Consider the following 17,291-nt stretch of genomic DNA (forward strand, 5'->3'; position numbering starts at 1 on the left):
ATGCTTATGCACTTGTAAACATGAAAGGTTGAATGTACCGTGTTTACACTTATTTAAAAAGGAGCTTATCGCTACACACCTGTTAGAACAGCACAGTGAGAGATAGGGACTCTACCACATGTTGGTGAGGAGGTGGGGAAAGTGCACCTCTCATACCTGGGGAGGGGAGGGGAGGGTGCGAGTGAGGAGGTGGGGAAACTGCACCTCTCATACCTGGGGAGGGGAGGGTACGAGTGCACTGTGGTACAGCCACTGCGGAAGACAGTTCAGCAAGCATGTGCTCACCATATGACCCAGCATGTGTCCCAGAGAAAGGAAAGCCTCTGTCTGCACAAAAACTTTATCAGAATGCTCACAGCGGCTTTATCTGTAATAGCCAAAACTTGGAGACCACTCACATGTTCTCCAGCCGGTGACCGGTCGCACAAACTGTGGTGCGTCCTTGCTGTGGCACAGCACTCACCGGTGACAGAAGAATGAACTGTTAATACATACAACTTAGATGGATCTCAAGGGAATTAGGCTCAGTTTTTCTTTAAAAATCCAATCTCTAAAGGTTACATACTGTGATTCCATTTATAGGACACTCTCAAAATGACGAAACTATAGAGTTGGACAAGGTCCTACTGTTTTTCGCACAGGGAACTATATCCAATATCCTGTGATAAACCATAATGGAAAAGGATATAAAAAAGAATATATGTATAACTGAATCACTTTGCTGTACGGCAGAAATTAACACAACATTGTAAATCAACTATACTTCAAGAAAATAAATGTTTAGAAGAACTATAGAGTTGGAGAACAAACTAGGGAGGGAGGATGGATGTGGTTATGAAGGAGAAGCACAGGGCATCTGTGCTGATGGGACAGTTCTGTATCTTGCTTGTGGTGGTGGTTACCTGACTCTACACCTGGCAGAATCCCATAGAACCACACACATGCACACGTAACACACACAAATGAGCGCCTGTGAAATCGGTGAAATGTGAATAAGGCCTGTAGATCGTACCAATGTCAATTTTCTGGCTTTGTTTTGTGCTGCAGTTGTATTTCCAGGAATGTTTTTGGTTAATTCTCGGATTATACATGTGGTGTTAAGGAATGCTTTCTAATAGGACACACTGACTGTACATTGATGTATTGCGTGCTCCTCTGCAGGGTGAATTTGTAAATGAATATGTTGGCGAATTAATTGATGAGGAAGAATGCAGATTGCGAATCAAGCGAGCCCACGAGAACAGTGTAACTAATTTTTATATGTTAACTGTTACCAAGGTAAAATTGCTTTTTTTTTTTGGTAAGAAAAAAGGATTTTTTGGTTTAATTTGGTGGTCTTAGGTTAAACTCCGTTTCCTTCCTCTCATTTGGTTTTTCTCAAGCAAATTATAATGGTTTGCAGTAGCTAGGGTGTGTCCCACTATAATATGCTCATTATACCAGAGTACAAAAGTGAACGATTACTGGCGCCTTGCACAGGTCATGTGAGACGCGCTGTGAGTGAGAAGATGACCAGGAACAGGGTTGACACATCTGGATTTGAGTCCCAGCTCTTAGTCACTGAAAGACCTGGCCCTCAGTTTCTTTATCCCCAAGGGAGAGAATTAGCTCTGTAATTCTAAGTTATAAACCACCAGTAAAGTTCTGCTCTAGCAAAAATCCTAACTGTAAATTGTTCTATATATTTAAACTTTTTTTATGAGTTAGGAAAAATGAATGCTGTCAAAAGAAAAACGACAGTAAAACTTCTGGTTTAATACATGTAACTGTGAGTGCTGTTTGATGCACATCACAGCACAACTATCTCATTTAATTTCTCCCAACAGTCCTCTGGAGTATAACCTTTAAAAATTGTGACTCACTGTATTGTACATCTGTAACTTATATTGTACACCAATAACTATACTTCAATAAAAGATTAAAAAAAAAACAAACGGTCCTCTGATTTACAGAGGACGAGAGACTGAGATCCAGCCATAAGTGATTTGTTGGATATCTTGTTACAGTTTAATGATGAGCCAAGACTCGTACCCACGTTTCCTGTGTTCCAGGCTGTCTCTAAAACTGAGTCAGAACAGCCTTACAAGAACCAGAAGTCATTGAAAAGAAGTACTATTTTAACTGATACGTCACTGTTTGAAAGTTTTACCACCTTCCTGAACATACACTTTATATACATAAAATGCCATTTATTTGTGACTGCTCATTGGCCCCTTAAATCCTAGCCTCGCTGCCGGTGACCCCTGCAGCCACCTGGACACCACTTGGGAGGCTCCGTCTTCTAGAGCTTTCCCAGACTATCAGAGTTTAAATTCAGGGAGCCAAAATGTTGAGCTTTTTATGGTATTTTGAACTTTTGTGTAAGTAAAAATAGACTATGAAGATTATATCCCAAACTCTAGCCCTTCCATCAGTCAGATCTCCAAGTCTTCATTCAGAGAAGTTTCTTGTTTTTCCTGCCTCCCTCTTTATGGCCTAAGCTCTCATCCGTCTACCCCCCTACAAGCTTTGCTTCTTGCTTAGAGCAGGAAAGGAGGGCTGACAGCAAAGCACCATAGTTCCCGTCACAAGTGGCATCCGAGCTGAGAGCGGTCTACTCAGAAAATACCTGTCGCCAAGCCCACGGCCAGCTGATCTCAGTCGCATTATTCTGTGGTGTGTTTGTTTCTAGAAACAAACTTTAAAAGAAACTAAACTCCACTTTATCTTACTTGCTTTTGACTTGGTCATCATGTAAAGTAGAGAACTCAGTCAGTTGTGCCGCGAGCACATTTTCGGAGCTGTCGGTCGTCAGACCTCGGCTGGTGGCCGACAGTGCTGCCTCGTGGCTCTCGCCTGAGTTGGATGTTTCTCAGACACGCTTGTGCTCAGTTTCATGTCAAAGGAACTTTTCCTTTCTTTTCTTTCTGAAGGACCGTATCATTGACGCTGGCCCGAAGGGAAATTATTCTCGCTTTATGAACCACAGTTGTAATCCAAACTGTGAAACACAAAAGTGGACGGTGAATGGAGATGTTCGAGTTGGCCTTTTTGCTCTTTGTGACATTCCTGCAGGTAAAAGGGACTCTGTCCCCTCCCCGGAAAGCAAGTATGTCTTTGAGGGCAGGACATTCTGACACTCAAGTGTCAAGACAAGTTTTGACACTCAAGTATTTATTCAAATAAGATAAAGAGCTATATTTAGAATTGTTACCTGCCCGTAGGAAGTAAACATCTGTATCCTGCAAAAGGGAGCGTAGTAAGAGAGGGTATCACAGAATTCTGTGTCTGTGATCCCGCTGAATTAGTTCTCCAAATTATTGCTGTCTGTATAATGTAACCAAATGTTTAAGCTTTTGTTTCCTTTTTTTTCTTTAACATTAAAGAAAATATTAACCAGTTGTTACCATCAGCTGGTCTCTTCGTTTGTTTGTGGGAGGTTGTTTTGTTTTGTATTTTAGTTTGAAAAATCAGTCTGTTTCAAATTAGACATAAAACGCTTCTCAAAGCAGAGTTACTGCTTTCATTTTTCCTTACCCATCCAGCATCAATAACAGCAAGACTTAATTTCTCGTTCGCTAAGTCTGTAGAAAAATGGGTGGGAAGAGAAATGCTGTAGCTAAAAGTGATGTAAACTGTGTTTCTAGCACTCGCTGTGGATTGCTGAGGTCCAGTTAAAGAAAGCTTGAACTGGGAATTCCCTGGCAGTCCAGTGGTTAGGACTCAGTGCTTTCACTGCGGGGGCCCAGGTTCGGTCCCTGGTTGGGGAGCTAAGATCCTTCAGCCAAGCGGTGTGGCCAAAAAAACAAAACAAAAAAACCTTTAAAATGCTAGAAATCTGTCCTTAAAGGCAACGGCAAAAAGACAGGGTTTAATTCAGTACTTAATATAATTTTTTTAATTTCTGAGAAAGAAACCACTTCATAACAGGAAGTCCCTTGTTTAACTCTGGCACACGTTTTTAGGAATCTGTTATGTGTAAAAAGCAGGGGACTGACTGTGTACATTGAATTTGCTATTTGCTGCATGGTGTGGCCAAATTAAAAAAAAAAAAAGACGACGAAAGAAAGCAAGCTTAGACCTCCTAGTTTGAGTCCCTGGGTCTTTGGTGTATGTAGTAAATGTGCATTTTGAAGTCTTTTCTGATCATAATGTGAGGCATTAATTACTGGAAGTGGTATGGCTGTGACAATTCCACGGTCATCTTGTTTCTTTAGAAACTAGTGTAAATTAGTCTTAGAAAAGAGAGCTAAGCTAGAACCCATTTTTCTTGAGCACAGATTTCAGATTCTTAATCTCTGTCACATGGTCTTTGACCACTTCAGTGAAAAGAATATGATGGTCTCTGTAGAATATTTATTTTTGTTTTAATCATTGGTGGATCGGATGTTTTCCTCTAGTTTTCTGGGATTTTTTCGTTGTTTTTTTTCCTTTTTCCCATCACCGTCTTCAGTGTGGAACACGGAGGATGGAAGGGTCTTCATGTCAGAATTATGTCTCTTTTTTCGTTGTGAGGGTGTGTCTTTGACAGCATTTCTCTCCCCCCAGGACTTGAGTCTGAATACTTCTCTCTCTTGTGTTCTAGGGATGGAGCTAACATTTAATTACAACCTGGACTGTCTGGGCAATGGCAGGACGGAGTGCCACTGCGGGGCAGAGAACTGCAGTGGTTTCCTCGGCGTGCGGCCAAAGGTCAGTGGCTGCAGGGGGCGCCCCTGGGGCTGGGAAGGGGCTGCTGAAGAAGCTTGTTTGGGGCTGTCTCAGGAGGTGCTGGCCAGGGGGACCTGGTTGAATTTGCAGGCCAGCAGTTGCGTTTACCCAGAGTTTAGACTCCGACCTCCCACTAGAGCGTATCTCAGTGAGAACTGTTAGGTTCTGAAAATGTCTGTGTTTCTGACTGAATTTGAACTTAGCAAGATCTTTTTCAAAAAAAAATTCACACTATCCTAATACACTTTAGTGTATCCGAATTATACACTTTAAATTGGTGAACTTTATGGTTTGTGTATGCTATCTCAGTTGTCTTTGCAATTTAAAAAAAAAAAAAGCACCTATTCAAAAAATCAATGAAAAATGAATTATTTTTACTACAGTTCCGTGACAGGGTAAGCCCTCCTGGTGTTTTAGGTAACCGAACAACAGGTGAATTTAAATGAACGTGAGGTTGTAGGATCTCCCTTTTACGTAAAGCTTCACGCACTGTGATCGTTAAAACCGTGACCCCCTCTCTCCTGCCAGTCGGCATGTGCGTCCACAACTGAAGAAAAGGCAAAAAACGCTAAGCTGAAGCAGAAGAGACGAAAAATCAAAACAGAGCCGAAGCAGCTGCATGAAGATCACTGCTTCCAGTGCGGGGACAGCGGCGAGCTGGTCATGTGCGACAGGAAGGATTGCCCCAAAGCCTACCACCTGCTCTGCCTCAACCTGCCCCAGCCGCCCTACGGTGAGCCCAGCCTGCAGGCCCCGCCCGACTCCATCTCTGCCCACCATGCCCGACTCAGAATACGGGCGGTCCAGTCCCCCGTGTGGAGCCGTGGGATAGGAAGCGTTGGAAAGAGCAAGGAACAGTAGCAAGCAAAGGTTTTGCTAGTGAAACATCTGTCTCAGTGCAAGTGGGGGACGCCCGTGGGCCGGCAAGGACTGGTGTCTTACGGTCCATTACCACAGGTGGTAGTTGGCTCCTAGCTGAGTTTGGGGCAGTAGCTCGCAGCCACACCGACAGGTGCACCCAGACCTCTGTTGGCTGAGGTTTGGAGTCGTAGTCAACTGCATTCAGCCCCCAGTCCGAGAGGAAGGTGGGAAGTGGGGTGTCTCGTGGGTGTTGGGGACAGGCACTCACTGGGCTCCTTCCCTTCTTCCCGCCCACACTAGGAAAGTGGGAGTGCCCGTGGCATCAGTGCGATGAGTGCAGCGGCGCAGCTGTGTCCTTCTGTGAGTTCTGTCCACGTTCGTTTTGCAAAGATCATGAAAAGGGGGCTCTGGTGCCCTCCGCCCTGGAAGGCCGTCTCTGCTGCTCTGAACATGACCCTGTATCTCCCGTGTCACCCGAATACTGGAGCAAGATCAAATGTAAATTGGAATCACAGGATCATGGAGAAGAAGTCAAAGAATAAATGGGCAGTGATTTCCTTCTTTTTTTATTGAAACGAAGAAAGGAAAAGAAAAAAGAGAATGAGTTAGTACAAGAAGAGACCGCTGCAGTGCATACAGCCTTGGCCATCAGCGCTGCCCTATTAAAGTGAAGATGGGGAACCAGGCCGTGCAGGCAGAAGCCGTTGGTGGGATCTGGTTTTTCAGTTTCGTCCTGTCAGCTTGGGGATTCTTTTGTGGAGGGTTAGGTTCCCTTGGTCTTTTCTTGCCTTTTATTGTGCTTCAATGCCTTTGCAGCTGGCAAAAGAGATGTCTTCGCTTTTAAAATAAGAACAAAGAGAAGTAGTTCTGTTAATGAGATAAATTTAAAGTCTAGGATGTGTTCCTTGGGTGTAAAAAGCAAAAGTAGCCATCATTCCTTTATTTATTTTCATTTTTAAAAATTTTGAGAAGTGTAGTTCAGATAGTCTAATCTGTGTGTGTGTGTGTCTTTGTGTGTGTGTGTGTGTGTGTGTGTGTGTGTGTGTGTGTGTGTGTGTGTTTTAAGTAGGAATTGCAGAAAGCCCTCTAGAAAAGGGTATGGTGGTCTTACCTCTTTCCTGAGCAGTAGGGAGGCTGGCTTCGCTTTCCCTTCCAGACGCCTCTCGTAGTCTTAGAGAAGGGCTCTGTGGGAGTATTGAATCTGGCCTCTTGAAATCAAAAGGCCTCAGTGAATATTACCTCTGTGGTCTTAAACTAGGTGGGCTTTCCGATATAACTTTACCTAGAAAGGTATATAATGTGGTTGTTGGTTTTTTGTTCTGGAGAAAAAAAGAAATGGATGCCCTCACTGAGTCTGAAGCGTTCTCCACTGATAATGGGTGTTTTTGATGAAGTGCGTCTCTGTGGATATGAATACAGAGTTAGAATGGTCATTCCTGTTGTCTTGACACACTGGTAAAGGCAGCTAAAGGGAGTTGAAAGGCACAGACCAAAAGTTGGGTCAAATAAGCACCATTTTCTATCCAATTTAATGTACACCCTGGTCTGACTTGGAGAGAATTACGGGCATTTTAATTTTCTGTCTCTGCTTTCCTCTCCCAAGCAAACATTCCCTTTGTCAGCTGACCACTCAGTCACGTGTCCCGGTGAAAGCTACACGGATGAATTTGAACTGTATTTGGATAGATCTTCTTGTTCAGTTCCGAATTTGGGGGTGAAAGTGGTAGCACTTGCACTTCTACAGGGTAAAGGAGAGCCACAGAAACACACTTCACGGCAGGAAGCACTTAGGGAGAGCTCCACAGAAAGCAGTGATAGCAGGAATGGTTGGAGCTCAGAGACGCAAGTGAACCGGAATATCTGCCCACAGAACTCACTGGCTTTGAATGCCTAGGAATATGTATATTCCAGGATTCCCTTATGAATGAATTAGTCCCGTCAGACATTGTTGTAACACTGCACTAAGTAGAAGCCTAGGTTTAGCTTGAATGAACGTCAGCTTCTCTGTGAATTTTGACTGCTAACAATTGCCGGTACCTGGTAGCATTTATTTTCCCTCAGGAAGTACCCAGTGACCTTATAAAGGCAGGGAAGATAGATGCTCCACAGCATTCCTTCAGTTGTGCTGTGTGTTCCTTTTCCTTATCAATTTACAACTCTTCTCTGGAAAAAAGAAGAAAAAAATCTGTTTTGTGCTTCTTTTTTTTTTTCTTTGTATGTAAATGTGCAATTATACTGGATTTTTTCTTGTTAAAAAAAAAAAAAAGACAAACAAAAAACACTACAATTCCTTTACTTAAGCTCCTAAACTGCCACTTGCCTGATTCCAGCAAGTAATTCTGAGGTAACTTATTGGGCCTCCAGTAATTCTGTTGATTAGATATGGTCCCAAAAGAAAGAGCAAGATAGAAAATGCTATATGTGTTACCAAATGCGACTGCTACAAGTCACATGAATTACAGCTCACCAAAACACTAAAGTTTGCTCTTGAGCAATCATATAGTTTGATGTCCTTTTAAAAAATAATTTAAGAAAATCTAGGTTTTATCATACTAAAACTTTATTTTATATATGTATATGATAAATGTTTGCTTTTTTAAACTTACTAACATGAAGGATTTCCTTTAATATCTGAAATGCACCTCGTGTTGAAACGGTATCCAACATGGAATCTTATCTCCTTGCTTTGTTTTGGACTTAGTGCTATTTAATATCTGGTGACTTTTATATGGTAAGCCAGGGTATATCCTGTATACTACAAATACCTTAGGTTTAAGTATTTTTATGCAGCTTCTTCATTGTGTCACATTTTGTTTGTGTATCTGTAGCAGAGCTCCGCTGGGGGGTGCTACAGCGGAGGGGGGGTGGGGGGTTGGCTAATAGGGTTGTTCTGCCATTTCAGAAATCAGGGCGGAAAACACCATCGCTGACCGCAGCCATGGGTCTTGGTCCGCGAGTGTCCTTTAACGGTCTGGAACGTGGCTTTAGTCCTGGCAGTGCCAGGGAGCTCTCCTCACACCTCGTACTGTTGCCTCGTTTGTATATTTTAAAGGTGCAGGCTATGGAAGCAGAAAAAGAATAAGTTGTGCTTTATATGTGCATAGTATCCATGCAGGGTGCTTGTCTGTGCTTCACCAATGAAATTTTGCAAAAGACATGTTGCTCACTGATAGCTAGAAGTTGTTATTTGTTAACTTTTAAATCTGTCTGTGGTCAGAGCATAAATGGTTGGGTTTTAATTCTTGTCCGAAAATGAAATAACTTAAAGCAGCATGGGATAACGGTGGCATTTTTTTTTTAACCATATGTTGGTTCTTTGGTGGAAGAAGCGAACGTAAGATTTTTGATAATCAGCATAAATCTTCAGAAATCAGATCTGTAAGAGCTAGAGGTGAAATCCTGGAGGCCTTCCAGGCCCTGCACCGGAGGGGGCGTGAGGAATCCTGCCGCTGGCTGGCAAGGGAGGGGTGGACGGCCCTGTGCTCCCGGCAGGCCAGGCAGAAGCAGCTGGAGGGAGTGAGTCACTTCTTGAATATCTAATCGGGGCTGGAATTAGGAGTGGGGTGGGTTTTATTTTCATTTTTCTTTTAACAAGTTCCCACCCTATCCTAATCCTCAGAAATTCTCTGGCCTAAGCTATAAAATAGGCTGACTTTTAGAATCATTGAAACTTGGAGATTTCTGTGTGTTCAAATCAGGAACACATCTAAAAACTAAAAAAAAAAAAAAAAAAAAAAAAAATAAGGCAGGGGGAAGGCTGCTCCCGGCTCCCAGCTGCCATTTCCCCAGAGTATTTGGAGGCACGCCTGTGAATAACGCTGGGAAACTCACAACATCGAGATGATCGCGGAAAGGACTGAGACAGGGCGGCTGTTGGACACCTTTCTTTCCTGACTCAGGAAGTAGAGTTTCCCTTCTGAGTAGCTCGCTGCATGGTGTGTTCCAGTCAGGGTCCAGCCCAGATCTGCAGTTTGGAAACAGATGGGCCAGCTGTGTGGAGCGCAGTCTCTGGACTCCCGGGGATTTGTTGCTTGTCTCTCATTTCATTTTAAAACAGAAAGCTCTTCTTTAGCATTCACCTTAAAGTCAAGGTACCGCCGCATGCCATGTCCCACTAGGATAAGAGAACAAGTTACCGTGGCGTCTTGACAGCTTGGGAAGCTCACACTCGATGTCCTTCTACATTGGGAAGTTGCTTGTGCTGGGCAGTGCAAATTAGACTTGAATTACTTCTTAAAAGGCTGATGTGTCCAGCCTCCTCATTGTCCGAGCTGCTGCAGACAAGATCACTTGGAACAACTTCCTTTGGCCTCAGGCCACCTAGAATTGGTCTCTGGTTATTTGTAAACAAACAGTAGAACTCGCTTCCCTTTCCAGATAGGCTCGGGAATAGATATAATTAGACAGCTTTGCCCTATATTGACAGATACGAAGAGTTGGGAATTTGTATATACTGAAATCTACTGACATTTATCCGGGGTGGGGTACAGGGAGAAAGGGGGTTACAGTAGGGTAGGGGAGGGGGTGTAGTGTTTACCACAGGTACGAAGTAGCCACTTTAACACTGAGACCTCTGCCTCATTGAATTCAGGTTTTTTAAGTACTTGAAACTCCTCAGATTCTCCTTATTTTACAGTTACTTTAAGATTTATGAAGTAGAAAGCATTGTTTTGTATACTGTTTTGTCTCTTACCCTCTTGAACTTGGATTAAAGGCAAAGTTCTGCAGACGGAAGTGTCCACAGTTCTCTCAGATTCAGTGCACACATTCGGGGAAGAGACTCCTGCATGAAATACCAGCAGCATTTATACGAGTACTTCATATGTATGTTCTCTGTTTTGTTATTTTGTCAACCTTATCCCCAAGCACCTCTTCTTTCCTTTTAATATATGCCTGCGTAGGGAAAAAAACAAAAATTTGCACTTATGTTACTCTCCTGAAATGCTGGGTGTAACCTGTGTGTTTCAAACCCATTTCCGTTCTTTTCAGTCCATTGCTTAAGTGACAAGTTCAGGTTCGTGTGGCACATATGTACGAAGGAGGAAGAGAATTACCTGTCCTTTGGTGGCGTCCCAGAGTCATTAACGTTTAAGAAAAAGGGAAAAGATGAATAGTTACCAAAGTCATTTATTCAGTCCTTCGTTTTCTTATGTGACATCACTGCACCTGCTAGTTGGCAAGAAAGCACCCTCGGGTTTCCCTTCCCCACCTGCCACAGACTTATGTGTGTGAATGCCTCTCGGTATCCATCAGATGACCTAATAAATGAGGGATTCATATGGTATTCTTGTCAGTTTAGAAGTGGACTGGATAAAATTTACTTTTACTTTGTTGTCACTAATATTGCTCTTTATCTCATTTGTGCTGTCACATGCCCTGTGTTTAAAAAAAAAAAAAGAAAAGAAAATCATGTTGCCACTGATAACCAAGATGCTAATTGATGACTACAACTGGTTCTTTTTATATACAAGGGTGTGTGCATAATTGGAATTGATAGGAGAAATTCATTTGTATCCACTTGTGATATTGCACAACAAAACACAGATACCTACAGATTCTGCTCTCATTTCCTCGTGATCTTTATGATAATTACCTTTGTAGATTGGTTATTTCTGTACTTTATCTGTAATAAACTTTGTAGATCCTGTGAACTGTTATTTTTTGCCTAAATCCCTTGAGACTTGAGTCTTTAATAACAAAGCATCAATATTCACTAAGTCAATCTCTTTCGAGTTTCTGTGACTTGGCTAGAAGCTCTTGACACTCAAGATTAGTGTTCATTTTCCCTGGGGGTATTCCACTAGGGCATTACTGTATAATGACTTGATGTTGCCACATAGACTTCAAGATACATGATATTTGGGGGATTCTGTTGATTGGCCTATGTTTTATTGCATAGTGTGAGACGTGTAAAGCTTGGTTAACCTGTATATAGATAGCTTATTGTTGACTAGTTACGGTGTAGTAGCATTGCCTGTAATATTTAAGCTTCTTACTACTGTGTGTGCTGGTAGGAACATATAATTTTTGTACATTATATTTACTGAGATGCTGCCTTTCTTATTTTACAAATACTTTGGAATTCAAATGTGTTTTTTGCTTCCGTGAGGATTAATTTGGAAAGGTTTTTAATGACATTCCACTGATTTCAGATTTTGCTTGAGGTTGACTTCAATAAATTGTCCCGTATGTTGCAAATTAAATATGTGGACTTGTTCATTGCCCGTAATTTCTTGCTACCACTCAGTGAGCAAGAGGCCATCCTGGGCGGGAGGGGACCAGCGCGGGGCCGAAAGAGCCAGCGCGTCCACCGCGCCAGCGAGGCCCGCAAGGTCCTGCGGGAGCCCGGCACGTCTTCCCGCAGCACGGGGTGTGCTTCGGCGGACTTGGATCCGGAACCGAAGAGTCCGCGTGGTCCCCGGGACGGAAGGCACGGGGTTTGCTTCGGCGGACTTGGATCCGGAAACGAAGAGTCCGCGTGGTCCCCGGGACGGAAGGCACGGGGTTTGCTTCGGCGGACTTGTATCCGGAAACGAAGAGTCCGCGTGGTCCCCGGGACGGAAGGCCCGGGCCTCTGTAAGGTACGCGACGTCGGGCGGGCGGGCGGGCGGGGGACAGACAGCTGGGGCAACCCCTCACTTCCGTCCGTCGCTGTCTCAGGCGCTGGGGGCCGCTCTCGCCCCGCCTCGGCCCCGCCCCCCCCCCCCCCCTCGGCGCCGCCACGTCAGCCTTGAGCGCGCGCGCCGTGATGGGGAAGGAGGTGGCGGCGGAGGTGGGCCTGCGGCTCGCGCTGTTCGCGGTCTTCCTGTAAGGACTTGCGCTCCGGCCCCCGGCCCCGCCGCCCGGCCGGGCTCCGCGCGCGATTCCGGGAAGCCGCCGACGCGCCCGCACCTTTCTGTCCCCTTTAGGGTAACAGAGCTGCTCCCGCCCTTCCAGAGGCTCATCCAGCCCGAGGAGATGTGGCTCTACCGGAATCCGTACGTGGAAGCAGAGTATTTCGCCACCAAGCCGATGTTTGTGCGTGGAGAACCAGCCTTCCTTCTGACCGCACTTCTCACGGAGCCGAACGCTAGGGAGGGAGCGGGCAGGTCCCCCTGGCTCCGCCACGGAGCTGAAGACGAGCCTTAGCGTCGTAACGGTTAAGGGCCAGGTTGAGAGAGAAGTCCGTCCGCTTCGGCTCCAGGGATAGGGTCTGGGGGCGGCTGCTCAGGGCGGCCCGGGGCAACTGGTCGTTGAGAGGAGCGGTGACGGCGGCACCCAGCTAGCTGCAGGCAGACCCGGGACACGGCACTTGCGGGGGAGCCGGGAGGTCTGATAGGCCAGTTCAGCTGTCACTTCACCCCTCTTGCTGTGGGAGCTCTCTTCCCAGCTAGCTGTCTGACGTTCTCGGGGCGGCCCTTTCGCGTGCTGAGCTCTGCCGTGTCCGGCGCAGGTCGTCGCCTTGCTGGCCCCGCTGGCCCCGGTCATCCTGGCCAGGTGTCTGAAGAAGGCGGACGCAGTGGACAGCCGGCAGGCCTGCCTGGGTAAGCGCGGCCTCCCCAGCGCCGGAAGCAGGAGGCGGGGGCCCCCACGGGGCTTGCGGGGCGGGGGGGGGGGGGGCCGAGCTCTACGTTCCTCGGGTGACTGCGTCTCCGGGGTGCCCCGCCTGCTGCCTGTGAGACGTGCTCCACGTCCTGGGTGCACGTGCACCGGACTGTTTGCAGCTCCGACGAGTCCTCGGTCCGGGTAGCGCGTTCTCCCTGTGCCAAGGCGGAGTGGCCAGCGGGGGGCGGGATTATTCTCACGCTCCGCTCCGGCTGGAGCCCGAGCGCTCCTCTGTCCCCGGAGACCGCGGCTGCGCCTAACGAGACAGGGACCCGGCCGCTCCTCCTGGGCAGACGCCACCAGCAGCCACTTCCGTTGCCTTCCAGCTGCCAGCCTGGCCCTGGCTCTGAACGGCGTCTTCACCAACACAGTCAAACTGATAGTGGGGAGGTGAGTGCCCAACGCTGCCGCCCTCGCCCCAGGAGGGCAGGCGCACGCAACTGCTGCCACATCTTCCCCGTAGCCTTTTCTCTTTATTCTCGGTCTGATCTTTCTCTTCTAACAAACACTTCCTCCCGTCCCTCTACCTCGGTCCGTTGGGTGACTCGGGCTCTCTTCTGTCCTGAAAGGCATTTCCCACTGACACGGAGTCGGTGTCCTCCAGAGCACCCCCAGAAGCTGCAGCACGACTCACTCTTTGCCCTAAAAAGTAACTATGTGCCGCAGTGGCTTTTTTTCCTTCCTGGTTTAAATGTTGACCCCGGAAATAAGGCTTTTCTCTTAGTGATGACTATCCAATCCCGCTTCACTGTTTTGCCTGGGACACTATTTGACTGACAGTTAAGAAAGGTATCTAACACAACCAGAAAATAATTTCTGGAGTTGTAAATGATCCACGTTCAGACCTCGCTTATTTCTTGCAGGCCACGCCCAGACTTCTTCTACCGTTGCTTCCCCGACGGGCAAGCCCATCATGACTTGACGTGCACAGGAAATGAGGACGTGGTGAATGAGGGCCGCAAGAGCTTCCCCAGTGGACATTCTTCCTGTAAGAATACCATGTGGACTCTATATCTGTGCTTTTCTTGGGGATCACTGATTTTAACCTAGGAAGCTTGTGAGGATGGGAACATTTCATGCACTCTTATTCTTGCATCTAGAAATCGGAGCCCCCTTCTTTAATAACAAGCTTGAACCTCGAATATTAAATATTCGAGGACAGAGGAAGTAGTTTACCTTCATGAAATTTGAACATCTTATTATTACTGTATTATTTGCCTAAATCCTGCAATCTTGCTCCAGTCATAAAAATATTAACTAACCTTTATTGAAGAGCTACTGTATGTCAGGTGCTTCCGAAAGCATTTTAGATTCGTGTCTCGTTTGATACCATAAAGAGCCCAATGAGATGGGTACTGTTGTTTTTATGATTCCCATTTATGCATCAGGAAACTAACGCATCAGGAAGTGAAGTCCCATTGCTAGGATTCCAGAACTATTCTCAGGGTAAATGTTACTCACTTTGGGAAACGGTCCTTCATTTTCCCTTTTGTTTCCTTCTCCCTCATAATTGACGATGTAGATCGATGATCTACACCAAAAGTTACCAAAAGGGATAAAAACATATTCATACCCGCTAACCTCCTCTTTTTCTTTAAAAGACATATACTTAGAGGTTTTCCCTCTTCTAGTTGCATTTGCTGGTCTGGCCTTCGCGTCCTTCTACCTGGCAGGGAAGTTACACTGCTTCACACCACGAGGCCGAGGGGAATCTTGGAGGTTCTGTTCCTTTCTGTCACCCCTACTCTTTGCAGCTGTGATTGCACTGTCCCGCACCTGTGACTACAAGCATCACTGGCAAGGTAAGCAAGGCATCCAGGCCATGGACGCCTCCACGGTTCTCCCATCATTTCTCCCTAGCACTCGGCACAGGAGGCGCTCCCTGGGTGTCTGCTGAATGAAGACAAGTGAGCAGAGGATGGTCTGCGTTCTGTACTGAGTATGCGTTTATTGCTACACGGAAAATGAAAAAGCACACTGTCATCTTTTAAACGGATTACCAAGGAGGAACATTCTGATTTTCCCATGACTTTGAAGCATCATAAGTTCAGAATAAACTCTATAAGAAATTTTTTACGCCCAACCTCAAAATTCAGTTTACTTTCTTAAAAATCAAGTTCACTGTCGTGAGGTTTTTGTTCAGAAACGAAAGTAAAATTCAAGAAAACATAAAATTGTAATTAAACCGGAGAAATTTAAGTTGAATGATAGAGTAAAACATCCAAATATTTGCACAGAAAGCCCACAGTTCCAAAAAAAAAAAAGCTGACAGTATTGCCCAGAGGACCTCAGGAGCTCAGTTTTAAAGAATAAATTTTTGCAAAGAAACGCAACTCCTGAAGAGTTTATTCCTTCCTCTAGAACACTTTAAATGGTGAGAAGGGGTTGTTGATAGCATTAAATGAACCTTCATTATTCTTCTCAATTAAAAATATTCAATGCAGTGAACTCAGAAAAAGCCTTGTTATAACTACCCAACTAAAGATGTGTTTTGATTTGGTGTTTAGAGAACATCCTGCAACTGTACGATAAAATTAAGAAAACCCAAGAAACCCATAAGCCTGGAATTGAGGGGGTTTGCAGGCTAAACAAGTAAGAGTAACCTGGAGGGCCAAGCTCCCTCTGCTGGGTGGCATCACCGTGACTGAGGGAAGGCCCGTCTCCTCTGCCTTCAGATGTCCTGGCTGGATCCACCATCGGCCTGACGTTCGCCTATGTCTGCTATAGGCAGTACTACCCTCCCCTGACGGACGCCCAGTGCCACAGACCACTGCAGCGCAGCCCTGCTCTTCCCACCGCGCAAAAGCAGCCCGGCGACCCTCGTCATTTTGATGTTTAGACACTGGAGCTGCCTCCCTGGAAAACAGGTGAATCAGCCCCTCCTAACTCACCACGCCCGGGACAAAAATTTCTGACCTTTTACCTCCTGAGAGGTGCAGGTGAGGAGAGAAGCCCCCATGATCATGCAGTCTTGCCCTGGCTCACAGGGATTTATCGCGAGGAGTCAAGGTCCTTTTTCACTACTGTCCGCCACACATTCCAGTAACGAGATCTTTCCATGGTCTTTGCAGCTTATGAATGTGGCCCATCAGATTGGTATCCCAAGATCTGCAGTGTTTTTACACTTAACTTCAGTACTGTTCTTGGAATGATTCTGTCACAAAGAAGCTTTCACCTTAGCCCCACTTTATCCTAGAAGCTAGCGTTGATGATCAGAACTTAATTTCCATTTCCCATAGCTCAAATCTTAAAATCCAGGGCATGAACAATTAAATTATTTTAGTTCTGTTTACTTTCTCTGGTGGCAATTCCATCACACCTTAAATAGGAGAATCTCCAATTCTGGCTTATTTACCACTGTGCATATCTTATTCAAGTCCAGCTAAGTACTGCTGTCCATTTTGAATACTGTAACCATAAGTGATTTGATAATTTGTTGAATTACTGAGTAAACACAATAAAAAAGAAACTGGTCAGGAGCGTGGATTCAGTACTCACCGTCTCCACCTTACTTGTGTAACTGCTCACAAGCTGCTTTCCCTCCACTCAGGACTGAAGAGCCGCCCAAATGCACCAGCTGTGCCACGCAGCCAAGGCAGGGCAGGGCAGTCAGAGACACGGCTGTCTGGAGGGCAGGTGAGTCTCCTCCCGCCCCGCCCTCACCGTAGGGTATAATGGACCATGACGGGACGTCGGCGGAACTGATGGAGTAGGACCTATAACGGCCTTTCTCTGTGTTGTGATTATATTTTATTTGTTTTCTTTTTGTGATTATATTATAAATATGACCTTGATTTGTGTATTTCTGTAACATATTTTCAATATATCTTTTTCCTAACGGTGAACGTGGTTTTTTGTGCTTAAAGTTCCATTTGAGACCTGAAACATTTCCCAAGTTAGACACCAGATTCCCTATCTGACACAAGTGATTCCACTATCTATAGCAGTGGCTGATGTCAATGATACCGAAGGAGCATCTCAATATTTACCTTATAATCGCCGCACTTTAAATCAACAGTCAAGGGGAAAGAACCTGAATGTTAGTTCTTTGCCCAAAACTCTTTTTAAACTTGTTTTAGTAGTACACAGGGGAAGAGAAATGGTATTGACTCTCTTTACTTTGTGATGGATGAGCCAGGTAAAAGTAGGCAACTGGT

The 17,291-nt window shown here is 45.5% G+C and overlaps 2 protein-coding genes across 4 annotated transcripts in view; both read left to right on the top strand.

Moving 5' to 3' along the window:
* Positions 1-6,092, top strand: part of NSD3 (nuclear receptor binding SET domain protein 3) — a 103,992-nt gene extending 97,900 nt beyond the window's left edge. The window contains exons 19-23 of the mRNA XM_065899779.1: positions 1,162-1,278; positions 2,913-3,054; positions 4,565-4,671; positions 5,218-5,422; positions 5,851-6,092. Of these exons, the coding sequence (XP_065755851.1) occupies positions 1,162-1,278; positions 2,913-3,054; positions 4,565-4,671; positions 5,218-5,422; positions 5,851-6,092 (813 nt within the window). The remainder of the gene's footprint in view (positions 1-1,161; positions 1,279-2,912; positions 3,055-4,564; positions 4,672-5,217; positions 5,423-5,850) is intronic.
* Positions 6,093-6,223: 131 nt separating this feature from the next.
* On the top strand, positions 6,224-15,973 carry PLPP5 (phospholipid phosphatase 5). 3 transcript variants are annotated; one of them, XM_065899762.1, is made up of 8 exons: positions 6,224-6,238; positions 12,311-12,357; positions 12,459-12,567; positions 12,983-13,073; positions 13,461-13,524; positions 13,998-14,122; positions 14,766-14,936; positions 15,810-15,973. In XM_065899762.1, exons 1-8 carry the CDS (start codon positions 6,224-6,226, stop codon positions 15,971-15,973), a joined length of 786 nt encoding a protein of 261 aa, XP_065755834.1. The 3 variants fall into 3 exon arrangements, with proteins under 3 accessions (XP_065755834.1, XP_065755835.1, XP_065755836.1); XM_065899763.1 differs by lacking the exon at positions 6,224-6,238 and having other exon boundaries at positions 12,299-12,357; XM_065899764.1 differs by lacking the exon at positions 6,224-6,238 and having other exon boundaries at positions 12,323-12,357; positions 13,037-13,073.
* The last annotated feature ends 1,318 nt before the right edge of the window (positions 15,974-17,291 follow it).

This window comes from Phocoena phocoena, chromosome 21 (assembly GCF_963924675.1).
Source record: "Phocoena phocoena chromosome 21, mPhoPho1.1, whole genome shotgun sequence".
Lineage (NCBI taxonomy): Eukaryota > Metazoa > Chordata > Mammalia > Artiodactyla > Phocoenidae > Phocoena > Phocoena phocoena.

What these genes read in the sequence shown, in the direction of transcription:
- PLPP5 (XM_065899762.1), top strand. An exon ending in TCGCCACCAAGCCGATGTTT is followed by an intron (nt 12,568 to 12,982) that starts GTGCGTGGAGAA and finishes TGTCCGGCGCAG; the next exon opens with GTCGTCGCCTTGCTGGCCCC. An exon ending in CTACAAGCATCACTGGCAAG is followed by an intron (nt 14,937 to 15,809) that starts GTAAGCAAGGCA and finishes CTCTGCCTTCAG; the next exon opens with ATGTCCTGGCTGGATCCACC.